The 17,155-nt window shown below is 45.3% G+C and overlaps 1 protein-coding gene across 1 annotated transcript in view; it reads left to right on the top strand.

The window, feature by feature from the left end:
• Nucleotides 1-17,155, top strand: part of abcc4 (ATP-binding cassette, sub-family C (CFTR/MRP), member 4) — a 655,673-nt gene that overhangs the window by 363,738 nt on the left and 274,780 nt on the right. The window contains exons 15-16 of the mRNA XM_038817953.1: nt 598-804; nt 10,272-10,412. Of these exons, the coding sequence (XP_038673881.1) occupies nt 598-804; nt 10,272-10,412 (348 nt within the window). The remainder of the gene's footprint in view (nt 1-597; nt 805-10,271; nt 10,413-17,155) is intronic.

The raw sequence follows: 17,155 nt of genomic DNA on the forward strand, positions 1-17,155 counted from the left end.
GATTTTATTGTCAGCTTTGTAGTTACGGAGACTCAACAAGGCAGGAAAAAGACCCCTGCTCATCCGAGCCTCCCCTCCTCTTCCACCCCCCTTCCCCCAAGAATAAATGAGTGAAGAAATTCTCATAATTGATCTCCTAGTTTTTGAAGTTGCATAACTCTCTCAGTTCATACAGCTATATATATACCTGCTATAGAGGAAGGTTTCCAAGTGCATTGTTTGAAAAATATTTAGTGCAGATGAAGAATTCCTTCATATTTACTGCACAGGAGTAATTTCAGTAAATCAGCTCGCCTCCAGCGATGCTTATCTGCATTTGGGTATGTGTTTCCCTAAATTTGCATGCACTGAAATAAATGGCTGAATAATTGTGGAGGTTGTGTTCAAATTCCCAACCAATACACTTGTTGCTGAAGAGCATGTTTTTCTCAAAATTATTTGCATATATACTCTCAATGGGATATTGCCAAGTCGTTTTAAAATATTTGACACCAATAATAAGACAGGAAATAACACTGTACTCTCTATAAATGTGGTGCAAATTATTCAATAATTCGCTATTGTTTGATTAAATTACTTATTGGTAATTTATTTCAGGGTCGGGTGGTTGAAAAGGGAAACTTCAAGCAACTATTAAATTCTGGAGTTGATTTTTCTTCTCTGCTGAAACGAGATGAAGAAGATGAACAGACAGATTCTCATTCTGCCACAAAAGTAACTAAGGAACGCACGCTTTCACAGACTTCAGTTTTGTCCTTGGGTTCTTCAACACAATCGCATAAAGAAGGTTCATTTGAGCCAGTGGTAAGCGAAACTTAGATGGAACATCAGACAATAATCAATAAGTATAATCAGTTTGAAATTAGAAGGGTTATTTTCTGGAGCTAAACCACATTTTGGATAGGGGTAAAGACGCCATAGTCCCAGATGACCGTAGGCTGCTTTCCCCTTTGAGGGGGAGAGCTAACTGGTGGTGATTGAACTTGTGGATCACCACACCTCAGGCGAGGCGCAAGGTTGAGAAGGCAGGCCTTCATAGAGTCACAGAATTATACAGCACAGTAAAGGCCCTTTGGCCCATCGTGTCAGCGCCGGTCAAAAACAACCACCATTTTTATTTTTTTATTTTTTTTAAATTTCCAATTAAGGGCCAATTTAATGTGGCCAATCCACCTACCCTGCACATCTTTGGGTTGTGGGGGCGAAACCCATGCAAACACAGGGAGAATGTTCAAACTCCACACAAATAGTGACCCAGAGCCGCGATCGAACCTGGGACCTCGGCGCCGTGAGGCAGCAATGCTCACCACTGCGCCACCGTGCTGCCCGCCACCTAACCATTTTAATCCCATTTTAGGAACATGGGTATTAGGAGCAAAAGTAGGTCATTCAGCTCTTCTAGCCTGCTCCGCCATTCAATGAAATTATGGCTGATCTCTTATGGTCTCAAATCCACCTTTCTACCTGTTTCCCATATCCCTATAACCCTGTTTTGTATCTGAAATATGTCTCCTTCTAAAAACCATTTAATGACTCTGATTCCACTGCGCTATGAGGCAGCAAGTTCCACAAATTCACCACTCTCTGCGAAAAGTAGTTCTCTCGCATCTCAGTTCCAAATCTACCGCCTCTCAACCTATACCTGTGACCTCTTATTCTAGATTGCCCTACATTTGGTCTATATTTATTTTTCAATCCTTTTTAGTATTTTATACCTCAATCAGATCCCCTCTCATCCTTCTAAACACCAGCAAGTATAGGCACGAACTGTTTAATCTCTCCTCACACGTCAACCCTTTCATCCCCGGAATCAATTTAGTGAACCTCCTCTGAACTGCGTCCAATGCCACCACATCCTTCCTCAAATAAGGAGACTAAAACTGCAAACAAAACTCCAGACGTGGTCTCACCAACACCCTACACAATTGCAACAACACTTCTCTTCAAACTTCAACACATTACAATTGTAACAACATTTCTTTCCAACACTTGGCCCAGAGCCTTTTATGCCCTGGGATCACAAGTGCACATCTACATACTTTGAAAATGTTATGAGAGTCTCTGCTTCCATCACCCTTTATGACAGCAAATTCCAAACTTCCACCACCCTCTGGGTAAAAAAGGTTTTCCTCACATCCCCTCTAACCCTCTTGCCCCTTACCTTAAATATATGCCGCCTGGTCATTGACCCTCCACCAAGGGGCAAGGTTTGTTTCTGTCTACTCTATCTATGCCCCTCACAATTCATTCATGTCCCCCTCGATCTCCTCCTCTTCAAGGAAAACAACCCAAGTCTATCCAATCTTTCTTCATAACTAACACTCTCCAGCCCAGGCAACATCCTGGTAAATCTGCACCCTTTCCAATGCTATCACATCCCTCGTGTAATGTGGATAAATAAATAACCTTTATTGTCACAAGTAGGCTTACATTAACACTGCAATGAAGTTAGTGAAAATCCCCTAGTCGCCACATTCCGGCGCCTGTTCGGGTACATGGAGGGAGAATTCAGAATTCTCGGCTGGTATGGGAATTGAACCGGCGTTGCTGGCCTTAGAACATAGAACATTACAGCGCAGTACAGGCCCTTCGGCCCTCGATGTTACGCCGACATGTGAAACCCCTCTAAAGCCCATCTACACTATTCCCTTATTGTCCATATGCGTATCCAATGACCATTTGAATGCGTTTAGTGTTGGTGAGTCCACTACTGTTGCAGGCAGGGCATTCCACGCCCTTACTACTCTCTGAGCATAGAACCTACCTCTGACATAGAATTTACAGTACAGAAGGAGGCCATTCGGCCCATCGAGTCTGCACTGGCGCCTGGAACCCACGCACACACGGGGAGGATGTGCAGACTCCGCACAGACAGTGACCCAAGCCGGAATCGAACCTGGGACCCTGGAGCTGTGAAGCGATTGTGCTATCCACAATGCTACCGTGCTGCCCCTCTGTCCTATATCTATCTCCCCTCAACTTAAAGTTATGTCCCCTCATGCTGGACATCACCATCCGAGGAAAAAGGCTCTCAATGTCCACCCTATCTAATCTTCTGATCATCTTGTATGCCTCAATTAAGTCACCTCTTAACCTTCTTCTCTCTAACGAAAAGAACCTCAAGTCCTTCAGCCTTTCCTCATAAGATCTTCCCTCCATACCAGGCAACATCCTTGTAAATCGCCTCTGTACCCTTTCCAATGCTTCCACATCCTTCCTATAATGCGGCGACCAGAACTGCACACAATATTCCAAATGCGGCCGCACCAGAGTTTTGTACAACTGCAACATGACCTCATGGCTCCGAAACTCAATTCCTCTACCAATAAAAGCTAACACACCGCACACCTTCTCAACAACCCTCTCAACCTGGGTGGCAACTTTCAGGGATCTATGGGCATGGACACCGAGATCTCTCTGCTCATCCACACTACCAAGAATTTTACCATTAGCCCAGTACTCTGTCTTCCTGTTATTCCTTCCAAAATGAATCACCTCACACTTTTCTGCATTAAACTCTATTTGCCACCTGTCAGCCCAGCTCTGCAGCTTATCTATGTCCCTCTGTAACTTGTAACATCCTTCTGCACTGTCCACAACTCCACCGACTTTAGTGTCATCTGCAAATTTACTCATCCATCCTTCTACGCCCTCCTCCAGGTCATTTATAAAAATGACAAACAGCAGCGGCCCCAGAACAGATCCTTGTGGTACACCACCAGTAACTGGACACCAGTCTGAACATTTCCCATCAACCACCACACTTTGTCTTCTATCAGCTAGCCAATTTCTGATCCAAACTGCTAAATCACCCTGAATCCCATGCCTCTGTATTTTCTGCAAAAGCCTACCGTGGGGAACCTTATCAAAAGCTTTACTGAAATCCATATACACCACATCAACTGCTTTACCCTCATCCACCTGTTTGGTCACCTTCTCGAAGAACTAAATAAGGTTTGTGAGGCATGACCTACCCTTCACAAAACCATGTTGACTACTCTAATCAGATTATTCCTTTCCAGATGATTATAAGAACTAGGAGCAGAAGTAGACCGTCCGGCCCTTCGAGCCTGCTCCGTCATTCCATAAGATCATGGCTGATCTATTTGTGGTCTCAGAACCACTTACCCGCATTCTCGCCATATTTACATCCTATCTCTTATAAACCTTTCCAAGACTTTTCCCACAACAGAAGTAAGGCTCACTGGTCTATGGTTACCGGGGTTATCTCTACTCCCCTTCTTGAACAAGCAGACAACACGTGCTATCCTCCAGTCTTCTGGCACTATTCCTGTTGACAAAGATGACTTAAAGATCAAAGCCAAAGGCTCAGCAATCTCCTCCCTAGCTTCCCAAAGAATCCTAGGATATATCCCATCCGGCCCAGGGGACTTATTTATTTTCACACACGTTCTGCATCACAAACCAGCTGTCCAGCCCACTGAGCTAAACCAGCCCCATACTGCACAATACTCCAGCTGTGGCCGAACCAACATTTTGTACAGTTCCAGCATAACCTACCTGCTCTTAAACTCTGTGCCTCGGTAGTTACGAGGACAAATTAAATAGGTTGGGGTTATTTTTTTTCGAACAAAGAATGCTGAGGGATGACTTAATTGAGGTATACAAAACTATGAGGAGAAGAGATGAAGTGGACAGGATAAAAATGTTTCCCTTGGTGGAAAATTCTAGAAACAGGGGACATAGATTCGAGATAGGAGGCAGAAGATTTAGAGGGGACATGAGGAAGATGTTTTTTATGCCGAGAGTAGTGGGACTCTGGAATCTGCTGCCAAAGTTAGTGGTGGAGGCAGAAAAGTACCTGGTCCTGCACCTTAACATAGAAAATAGAAGCACGAGGAGTCTATTATGATCGTGGCTGATCATCAAGTTCAATATCCTGATCCCGCCTTCCCCCCCCCTTATCCCTTGATCCCTTTAGCCCCAAAAGCTATATCTAATTCCTTCTTGATATTACACAATGTTTTGACCTCAACTACTTTCTGCGGTGGTGAATTCCACAGATTCACCAATCTCTGGGTGAAGAAGTTTCTCCTCATCTTAGTCCTAAAAGATTTGCCCTTATCCTCAAACAGTAACCCCTAGTTCTGGACTCCCCCACCATCAGAAATATGCTTTCCGAATCTACCCTTCCTAATTCTGTTAGAATTTTGTAAGTTTCTATGTGATTCCCCACTCACTCTTCTAAACTCCAATGATTATAATCCTAACCTAGTCTCTCCTCATCTGACAGTCCCGCCATAACAGGAATCAGCATGGTAAACCTCCGCTGCACTCCCTCCATAGCAAGACCATCCTTCCTCAGATAAGGGGCGAAATTCTCCGACCCCACGCAGAGTCGGAGAATCGCTGGGGCCGCCGAAAATCCCGCCCCCGCCGTAGCAGAAATTCTCCGCCACCCAGGAATTGGCGGGGCGGGAATCACCCCACGCTGATCGGCGAGCACCCTGCGGCGATTCTCCGGCCCGCGATGGGCCGAAGTCCCGCCGCTGGGAGGCCTCTCCCGCCGCCGAGGTTTGAACCACCTCTGGTGGCGGTGGGAGTGGCGGCACGAGCGGGCCCCCCAGGGGGGAGGGCGCGGGGCGATCGGACCCCGGGGGGCGCCCCCACGGTGGCCAGGCCCGCGATCGGAGCCGCCGCCACTGCCTCCACCATGGCGGAGGCGGAAGAGAATCCCCCAGTGCGCATGAGCCGGTGGTGACGTCAGCGGCAGCTGCCGCTGACGTCACCACCGGCGCATGCGCGAACCGCCGAAGGCCTTTCGACCAGTCTTGAGATGGATAAAAAGCTGGTTAGCAGACAGGAAGCAAAAACATCTGATTGGTCGGCAGTGACTAGAGGGGTACTGCAGGGATCTGTGCCAGGACCCCAACTGTTGGGGTCTCCGCATTCTCCATATTCTCCGCATCTTTGGGGGCTAGGCCCGCGTCGGAGTGGTTGGCACCATGCCCCTCCGTCGGGACCCCCCGCCCCGCCGGGTAGGGGAGAATCCCGCCCCAAGACACCAAAACTGCACACAATACTCCAGGTGTGATTTCACCAATGCCCTATACAATTGCAGTAAAACATCTCTATTCCCATACTCAGATCCTCTCGCTATGAAGGCCAACATACCATTTGCCTTCTTTACTGCCTGCTGTACCTGTGAGCTTAGTTTCAGCGACTGATGCACTAGGATACTAAGGTCTCACTGAATATCCACCTCTCTCAATTTACACCCATTGAAATAATAATCTGCCTCCCTATTTTTGCTACCGAAGCAGATAACCTCACATTTATCCATATTATACTGCATCTGCCATGCATATGCCCACTCACTCAGCCTGCCCAAATCCCTCTGCATCCTCCTCACAGCTCACCCTCCCACCCAACTTTGTATCATCTGCAAACTTGGAGATAATACATTTAGTTCCGTTATCCAAACCATTAATATATAATGTGAACAGTTGGGGTCCTGGCATAGATCCCTGCAGTACCCCTCTAGTCACTGCCTACCAATCAGACGTTTTTGCCTCCTGTCTGCTAACCAGCTTTTTATCCATCTCAAGACACTACCTGTAATTCCATGCGCTTAAATTTTACATATTAGTTGCCATATGAGACCTTGTTGAAAACCTTCTGAAAGTCTAAATAAAACACACCCACCAGTTCTCCCTGGTCAACTCTACTAGTTATATCTTCAAAGAATTCTATGAGATTTGTCGAGCATGATTTTCCTTTTGTAAATCCATGCTGACTTTGTATGATTACACCACTGCTTTCCATATGCTGTGCTATGAAATCCTTGATCGTGGACTCCAGCAATTTCCCTACTACCGACGTTAGGCTCACTGGTCTATAGTTCCCTGTTTTCTCTCTACCTCCCTTTTTGAATAACAGGGTTACATTCACCACCCTCCAATCTGTAGGAACCATTCCAGAGTCAAACACTGTGGAGATGCCGGCATTGGACTACGCCGGGCACAGTAAGAAGTCAAAAGAGTTTTGGATAATGACCATCAAAAAGTCTGTTATTTCTCGGGCCACTTCCTTAAGTACTCTGCCTTGGAGATTTGTCTGCCTTCAATCCAATAAATTTCCCCTGAACCATTTCTTTACTAATTCTAATTTCCCGCAGCTCTTCACTAAAAGGGCAGCACGGTAGCATTGTGGATAGCACAATCGCTTCACAGCTCCAGGGTCCCAGGTTCGATTCCGGCTTGGGTCACTGTCTGTGTGGAGTCTGAACATCCTCCCCGTGTGCGCATGGGTTTCCTCCGGGTGCTCCGGTTTCCTCCCACAGTCCAAAGATGTGCAGGTTAGGTGGATTGGCCATGATAAATTGCCTTTAGTGTCCAAAATTGCCCTTAGTGTTGGGTGGGGTTACAGGGTTATGGGGATAGGGTGGAGTTGCTGACCTTGGGTAGAGTGCTCTTTCCAAGAGCCTGTGCAGACTCGATGGGCTGAATGGCCTCCTTCTGCACTGTAAATTCTATGATTCTATGAAACCTTGTGAACTTCCGGTACATTGTTCATGTCTTCCTTTGTGAAGACAGAAGCAAAGTACAAATTTAGTTCCTCAGCCATTTCTTTGTTCCCTGTTATGAATTCCTCCGTTTAAGTGCTCTAAGCTACAGGGTTATGGACCAGGTGCAGGAAGGTGGGATTAGAAAGGGCATCTGGGTGTCCTCGGGCTGGCATGGACAAGATGGGCTGAATGGCCTCCTGTGTAACTTTTTTATGATTCTATGACTAAAGGCAAGTATACCATATGCAAGATTACCATGTCATGAATAATATGAAATTGAACAAAATCAAAAACCTGAGCAGAAATGCACAATTCATATTAGTGCTATATGTGTATGGATGAAAAATGAGTCTTAATACTTTACTCAAGATCCTGAGTTAAACCCTCAACCTGCTCAGCAACATCCTGCAATCCAGGGAAGCCAAAATCTCCAGAAGGTTAGCAAGGGCGAAGAATGGAATCGGTTTAAGTGAGCAGACTCCAAATATGAAAGACTTTACACTCACATCGAAAATTAAAAATTTCTTAGTCAGATTGGTGTCATTCACTGTTTCTGAGAATAGTTCACTAACTCCTGTGATTCTGTAGAACTAGTGAAACTTTCTGATTTCCTAACTCCCAATACCAACCCACTCTACACTACCATATGAAAACCTTTTGCTGAGGTAGAGAATATAGTGGAACATAATGACAGAGATTGGATGGTGAAATCATGGTGAGTGGCTGCAGCAAAGCCATCGTCTTCATTGCCTCCATATCATTTTAGCAGCTAGTTATCTCCCTCACCATCTGTTCTTCCTTATAGGTACCATTATCATTTTCATCATCCTCCTCATCCTTGCCATCACGGTCCTCTTTGGTCCCATACTGATCTTTGCATTACTTCTCTCACCCTGGCCCTTTTCCCCCGTCCTCACCCCTCGCCCCTCCTGGTTGTTACCCTTGTTGCCCCTTCCAACCGCTATATTCGCTATGTACTTTGGCAGGTGTAGTTTCTGCTTTGATGCATATTTACCTGCAGAGGTAAAGTCGCCGTCGACCCAGATGACCATAGGCTACTTTCCCCTTTGAGGGGATTTAACCTGTGAATCACCACACCTCAGGCGAGGGGCAAGGTTGAGAACGCGGGGCCTTTCACGAATGACCTCCGCCGGTACGGGAATTGAACCCGCTCTGCATCATGAAACAGCCAACTGAGCTAAACCGGCCTGCAGTAGAAGACCTGTCTTACCTGTGACCTAAGATCTGTATTACCTATTAATATTTACCTGTAGAAGGCCACCGAATCACTGAGTGGGTGTGTGGTTGGGTAATGTGTATTGGTATTCCCCCTTGTAAGAGTTTGGAGCGGGGGGGAGATGGGAAAGAATGTCACTGTCATCGACCCTGCAAGACTGCTTCTGGCTACACACCTGCTGTAGCACAGAAGCTGTTTTTCTTCTAGCATACTTTATCCAAGAAGATCTATAGTTTGGCTGACAAAAAACTCTGGCTCACCTGTTTCTGCTGCCACTTATAGAATGGCGCAATACAAAAAGAGGCCATTTGACCCATCGTGTCCATGTCTCTTAATGCTCCGTTCTGCCCTGCACTTGCATCTATCTCTCCTCAGGCACTCTCCATACTTATTTAATCCATGGGACCCATCTGCTCCCTCAATCTTAGTCCTGCTAAACTGTTGATCATTCAACTTCCCCTCTGGTCCCCATATTTGCCACTATTGTTCACGGTTCTCTCTCTTCAGGTGTTGTCCATCATTTCTTTATAATTGTCCTAATTCGCCTTTCCCTCAAAAAAAACAACTCTTGACTTTGCCTTCCCTGCAAACTACCACCCCATCTCCAACTTCCATTTCGCTACAAAGTAGAAGGCCTTACCTGCCATCCACTGCTTGATGAGCAAAAATTCCTTTCAATTAAATATTTTCAGTCCCCGCGCCAAACTCTATTCTGTAATATTATCCTCAATCCTCATTGAGGGGCTGGTTTAGCACAGTGGGCTAAACAGCTGGCTTGTAATGCAGAACAAGGCCTGCAGCGCGGGTTCAATTCCCATATCGGCCCCTCCGACCAGGCAGTGGAATGTGGCGACTAGGGGCTTTTCACAGTAACTTCATTGAAGCCTACTCGTGACAATAAGCGATTATTATTATTACTGCCATCTCTCTTCCTTTCTTTTCTTCATTATCCTTCCTGATGGTCTTTATTTTGGAATACTTGGTACATTTTTTAAAGCATCGTTGTCACAACATCATTATCCTTTGTAGCTACCTACCTGCAGCTCAAAACATCATTTACCACACACTTTGTATTCACAGTAAAACATTCTTGTCTGAGGAATTTATTTTCAGCTCACCATATGTGACGTGGAAGTTAGTTGAGGCTTTGAGATATCACAAGATAATCTATTCATTGAGACATTGCTGCAGTTGAGCATTTTGATAAAACATGCATCACCTGTCTGCACCCCGCATCACCTGTCTGCACCCCCCCCAAACCACACAAGTCATTCACTCCTCTTGTGATGCATGAGCTTGCTGTAGCTCCCAGTATGGGAATAACTTGAGCCAGTGGTCAACACTGCAATTCTCTGGTTGGCTGACTGTTCAGAAGTGGTGTTAGATTCTTTTTCATAACCTTGTCAAGTTATTTTGTGAGATTGTGATGTGGCTCGCAGACATTATGAAGATCTGAAAGTTGTAATCTGTGGTTCCTAACGTTTTACGACTTATGTTGTCTGATAGGGAGAACCCGTTCTCTCGACAGTGCCAGAGGAGAGTCGTTCTGAGGGATCAATTGGTTTTAAAGTTTATAAGAAGTATTTTCTAGCAGGAGCCAATGGCTTTATGGTGGTGATTGTCATCATTCTCAATTTGTTGGCACAAGTAAGTGATTATACAAATGCAAATTGTACTGTTATAGATATCACTAATAACGCTTATAAAATAGTGATATGTCTTCTGAATTGTATGTGTCATATTTTTCTCGTGGTTTAAGCAGTTAGTTCTTTTGAAAAATGATGTGTTGCTGCTGTAACTTAAAAACCTTTCTTCCCACCTCTGCCCATGCACCTCTGGAGTTCCTCAAATATTGTCCATGGCTCCTTATCAACATGCTATTGTTGGGCAGCACAGTGGCGCAGTGGTTAGCATTGCTGCCTCACATCACCTAGGTCCCATGTTCGATCCCGGCTCTGGGTCACTGTCCGTGTGGAGTTTGCACGTTCTCTAGTTTGTGTGGGTTTTGCCCCCACAGCCCAAAGATGTTTAGGGTGGATTGGCCACGCGAAATTGCCCCTCAATTGGAAAAAATGAATTGGGTACTCTAAATTAAAAAACAAATAACATGGTATTGTTAATGACACAGACATGGATCAATTACAATTACTGTATGTTCCACAGACCTTGTCCTTGTTTAATGAGCATTTACATCTATTCTTTTTTTAAAAAAACGTAAGTAATACATTGTGCAACAAGATCCTTGCTCCAGCAAAAATGTGGTCTGTTTGAATTCATCGTTGAGTTCATACTGCTCGAATTGTTCAGGTATCCCACATGTCAAAGTCATATCCTGTCACACTTCCGCTGCCGGGAACAATAGGATCCGCTGGCAAATATAATATCTGTTGGATAATTGGGGTCAGACTTCCGGATCCTGCTTCCCAGCACCATTTAGGATAAGTTGTGGAGTCACAAAAATCTAGACCTACATGTCAGTTAGCTGGGGAAATGCTAGAACCTCTTACTAAGGACATGCTATGACAGGGTATTTGGAAATATGATTTATTAGTATTAGTATCCACTTGTAATTTATTTGTATTTTTTTGAAGATGTAATTAGCAGGATAGATAAATGGAAACCAGACATTCAATAAATTGCCACGTAAGAGGTGTTAAGAGATCATGGTTCATGGGATTTGGGGTCATACATTGGGGGTCACTGCCTGTGCGGAGTTTGCACGTTCTCCCCTTGTCTGCGTGGGTTTCCTCCGGGTGCTCCGGTTTCCTCCCACAAACCCCATAGGACGCGCTGTTAGGTAATTTGGACATTCTGAATTCTCCCTCCATGTACCCGAACAGACGCTGGAATGTGGCGATTAGGGGCTTTTCACAGTAACTTAATTGCAGTGTTAATGTAAGCCTACTTGTGATAATAAAGATTAGTATTACATTAGCATCGATTCAGGACAAAAGGGGTCATTTTCAGTATAGAATGTAACTAACAGAGGTAGCAAACGGATGTAGACAGATTAAGTGATTGGACAGAATGTTGGTTGATTGAGTATAACATGGGAAAGTGTGAAGTTATCGACTTTGGTAGAAAGAATGGAAGAGCAAAACATTTTTAAAAGGTATGAGCCTAGTTAATGTGGTATTCAAAGGGACATGATGTCATTGTCATGCCAGGGTCGCAAGCAATTAGGAAAACAAATAGTATGTTTATTTTTATTGCAAGGAGCTTGGAGTTTAAGAGTGAGGAAGTCTTGCTGAAATTATACCTGGAGTTTTGTTCTCCTTCCCCTGGTAACAATATACTTGCTTTAGAAGGATGGAACTGTATGCTAATGAAAGCAGTGTTCAGATCCATTCACAGACTCTCAGATAAGGTCGCTGTTCTTTTGAGTAAGTGGTAAGATCTGGGCAACTGCCAGGCTTGGGCTGATAACTGGAGAAGGTTAGCTAGATTAATTCCCAGGATTATCAGAGATTCCCAGAGTTATCCTATGAGGTTGCTTGAGTAAAATAGGTATATTATTTGCTGGAGATTCAAAGAATAGGAAGCAATTTCATTTCTATTGAAGCTGTTTCCCTTCGATGGAGATTCTATGGCATCATAGTCTCAGAATAAATGGTTGACCACTTGGGACTGAGGTGAGGAGAAATGTCTTCACTCAATTGGTTTTAAATATTTGTAATCCCAGAGAACTGTGGATGCTTTTACAAACTGGAGAGAGACCAGTAAACTGCACTGATTTCCTCTTGCGCGTGTCCGTGAGAAAGAAGGTGTTTTGAATTATTTTTAAAGTATGTGTTTTCCCAAACCCTTGGTTTGCATGATCCAGTTTATTAATGACCTCCAGCAAAGTTGTGTTATGAATAAATCAGAAGGTTAATTCATATTGCATTCAAAACCTGGGGGAGGTGTGGATTTATCCGTTCTCAAAGGCATATAGAGGTTTCAAAATGGTCAGTCAAGTCGTGTGACCTTTTTCCACAAAGACTTTCAAAAGGGGTGTTTATCCAGTGTGTAGAACTGGCTTCAATTTCCAGACTGATAATGTCCCAGTCATTAGTTGTTGAAGAGGGATTGAGGGTCTGATGTCAGGAAGTCAGTGTCTAGTCAGACCCACTGATTTCAATAGCAAGGTGAGCTTATCAGATGCAAGTTATGGTTACCTTTGGTTACCTTTTGAAATGGGCATGGACAGTCTCACATGTGATATGGGTCTGTTAGTACTTAGAACTTAGAACAGTACAGCACAGAACAGGCCCTTCGGCCCTCGATGTTGTGCCGAGCAATGATCACCCTACTTAAACCCACGTAACCTATATACCCGTAACCCAACAATCCCCCCATTAACCTTACACTACGGGCAATTTAGCATGGCCAATCCACCTAACCCGCACATCTTTGGACTGTGGGAGGAAACCGGAGCACCCGGAGGAAACCCACGCACACACAGGGAGGACGTGCAGACTCCACACAGACAGTGACCCAGCCGGGAATCGAACCTGGGACCCTGGAGCTGTGAAGCATTGATGCTAACCACCATGCTACCGTGAGGCCCCATGGAGATACTCTGCAAGTATGATGAGTTTCAATGAGTCTCCAGATTTTCCTGATTACACGGGTTAGTACAATAAGGTGCGCGATACCACCGGCTGAGGAAATAACTTTTTAGTTCTTGTAACTCCTCGGGGTAGCTCACAGTCAAAGGGCCATCCCTATGGTTATGTAACTTGTAGCAGCCATCTTTTTGGTTCAGCAAGAAATCCATTTTAAAATAAAATTGCGATAAGAATAATGTTCTAGATGTCTCTTAATGCCCAGAGATCCAACAATGCTCAATTCATGAGTATATTCAACACGGAGATTGATGGATTTTGTGCACTAAAGGGCTATCAAGGTATATTATGGGTGTGTAGGAAAATTGAATTGGTCTGGGTATTTTGCCATTATCTTATTGAATAGCAAAGTCCCCCCCCCCCCCCCCCCCCCCCCCCACCAAGCACATGCACACACAATTGCATTTACTTAGTGTCTCTACTTTTTTTCATGTGAGAGTACCTTTAAGAAATGGGTGATTATGAAATGTACCTTTAAAAAATGGGTGTTTATCAATGATGTCAGATTGTGGGTGGAGCTGGGCTGTCTGCCAGCTTTTTACTTTTGTTTTAGGCTGTTTGCTTCAGGGGGTGTTTTAGTATTGTTTTCAGTGTTGGAGCTGAAGCCAGACAGAGCAGGTGTACTGTTGATCTCTCTGCCATGAAAAGACCACCTCTTGATCATTTGGTGAATTCAGAATTGTAAATATTCTCGGTAGTGAATGTAAACCTAATGTGTTTCTGTTAAAAGGTATTTCTTTTGTCTTCTGGATGTTGTTTGGGAAGTTATTAAGCATTACTTTGTGTTGTATTCTTTGAGGGTTGTCTTTGAATTAATAGTTGCTAAGATGTTCACTGTATGTTTTAAAAAGGTTAACTTGAGTTCACAGAATAAACATTGTTTTGCTTGAAAAAATACTTTTCCATTTCTGCTGTACTACACCTGTAGAGTGGGCCGTGTGCTCCCCATACCACAATCTATTAAAAGTTGTGGGTCAGGTGAACTCCATGATACACTTTGGGGTTCTCTAAACCCTGGCCCATAACATTCTTCTGTCTAATTTTTTGCCCTGGAGTTACTTCTCTCCCATAACTTTCTGTTTTTTAAAATGTTTTTATTAGAAGTTTTTCTTTTTATCGAGCAAAGATGAGGGTGAACTGATGACAGAAAATATATACATCGGTTAACGTTCGTTATAGACATCAGTTGCTATTTCTTGTTTTTTAGCTGATGCTTAGTTTTAACTAAACCTCCCGTTCACACACCCCCCCCCCCCCCCCCCTCCTCCCCTTCTCCCCTTCTTCCCCTTCTTGTCATCTGGCGTGCCGCCTTTGTTCGTCGGGTCTTCCAACTTATGCCGGTGAGGTTGCATGGTGCTACATATGTTATTTTGTGTTGGGTATGATTGGGTTCTATTCCTCATTGTTCCCCCCGCTCTCCTCCTCCAATCCCTTTCTTTTTGTCTGTGCCTGTGGTTCTTCTGTGACCTCCCCTCCCTCTGGCTTATTGGCTGTTGGCTACAAACAGGTCTTGGAAAAACTTGGTGAATGGCTCCCACATCTTGTGGTAGCCCTCTTCCGCTCCCGGTGAATTTGATTTTCTCCATTTGGAGAAATTCCAACAGGTCGGACAGCCAGTCTACAGCTTTGTGTGGTGATGCTGATCGCTAGTCGAGCAGGATTCTTTGGCTGGCGATTAGAGATGCAAAGGCAAGGGCATCGGTCTTGCCTTGACTGTTCTGATACCCCGATGACTACCACTCTCAGGCGTGGCTCAACCCTCATTCTCAGGTTGGGACATTGCCTCGAAGAAGGCTGCCCAGAACCCGACAATGCCCTTCCCAGTCGTTGCCCATACAGGTCGTTGCAGTTTCCCCTTCCTAGGATGTCCGTGTCCAGTAGGTTCTCGAATAGCAATTGTTGCGGTCGCTGTGGGTATATCATTGTTTCCCTACGTTAAAAGGTTTTGACCTGCGTATATCTTACTTTGTTTTCCCCGGTCAGTTGGAACTTCTCTGTCAGTTCCTCTAGTGTTGTCAGTCTATTGTCTGTGTACAAGTCCCTAAATGTCAGTGTCCCCCATCCAAGGGCAGCACGGCACCACAGTGGTTAGCACTTTTGCTTCACTGCGCCAGGGTCCCGGGTTCGATTCCCCGCTGGATCACTGTCTGTTCGGAGTCTGCACGTTCGCCCCGTGTCTGCATGGATTTCCTCCGGGTGCTCCGGTTTCCTCCCACAAGTCCCAAAAGACGTTCTATTATGTAATTTGGACATTTTGAATTCTCCCTCTGTGTACCCGAACAGGTGCCGGAATGTGGCGACTAGGGAATTTTCACATTAACTTCATTGCAGCCTACTTGTGACAAAAAAAATTCCCTTCTTTCTTTTCTTTCTTTCCTGTCTCCACCTTTTGACAATGGCATCCATTTTGACTGGTGCAAACCTGTGGTTGTTGCAGTTGGGGGCCTCGATGGATATCTCGATTAAACTGAAGTGCCGTCACAGTGGTTCCACTTCTGGAGTGTGGCTATCACCCTGGGCTCTTTGAGTGCCTGATCGGTGGGGATGGGAGTGCTGCCGTGGCCAGGGCCCTGAGGCAGGTCCCGTCGAGCAGCCCCCTCCATTCCTACCCATTCGGCCTCGGCTCTCTTATCCATCCCTTTTCGTTGTTTCTGTCCAGTGATAATATTTCAGGTTTATAGATCCTATGATTCTCTCTCACTCACTCTCTCTTCCCCCTCTCCCGCTCCCCAAAACACACACACCTGCAGATTGGTATGGATCTGAACAGGAAGAGGAAATAGGGAAGTATGTTCATCTTGACCGGCTGCACCCTCTCTCCTCTCTGCCAGGGAGAGTGGGAATGTGTCCCACCTTTGCGGGTAGTTTTTGACTTGCTCCTCCAGGCTTGTAAGGTTCCACTTATGGATCAGTGTCCACCCTGGGCGATTTGGATCTCCAGATAGCAGAATTTGTGTCGGGCCTGTTTGAATGACAGTCCCTCCAGCTCTGCCCTTCCTCCTTGTGTGATCACCGGGAAGATCTCATTTTTGCTCAGGTTGAGTTTATAGCCCAATAAGGTTCCAAATGCTTTCACGAGCACCATGATTGCCTCCATGCTGCTTTGCGGGTCCAAGATGTTTAGGAGCAGGTCATCTACGTGGAGCAAGATTCTATGCTCTCTGGATCCCCTTTCAATTCCTGAGTGGTTCGATCGCTGGGGCGAACAGCAACATGGACAGCGTGCATCTCTACCTTGTACCTGTGTGCAGCTAGAAGTATTATTTAGAGCTGGTGGTATTTGTCCATACGCTCGCCATTGAAGCGCTGTGCACGAGTTTCACCTAGGCAGTGAACCCTGTTCCAAGCCTGAATTGCTCCAGTGCCCCTGAGGTACTTCAATTTGACTCTGTCAAAGGCCTTCTCTGTGTCCAAGAGTAGATCATTTCTGGTATTTTCTCCCTCGGTGGGGTCATTATGACTTCCAGCAGGCCTCTGATGTTCGATGTTAGCTGTCTACCTTTGACAAAGCCCATCTGGTCCCCTGCCACCACCTCTGGTATGCAGTTCTCCAGCCACTTGGCTGGGATCTTGTCCAGCATTTTTGCGTTTACGTTTAAAGCGAAATGGGTCTTTAGGACCTGCATTCTGTTGGGTCTTTGTTTTTCTTGGGTATCAGCGAGATTGAGGCTTGTGCTGGCATAGGTGGCAGCATGCCTGTTGCTGGCAAGTCTGCGAACATCTCCGAAGTGCAGGGCCAGTGCAGTCACAAATTCTTAATAGAGATCCACCAGGAATCCATCC

The sequence above is a fragment of the Scyliorhinus canicula genome, chromosome 14 (genome assembly GCF_902713615.1).
Source record: "Scyliorhinus canicula chromosome 14, sScyCan1.1, whole genome shotgun sequence".
In the NCBI taxonomy this organism is placed as follows: domain Eukaryota; kingdom Metazoa; phylum Chordata; class Chondrichthyes; order Carcharhiniformes; family Scyliorhinidae; genus Scyliorhinus; species Scyliorhinus canicula.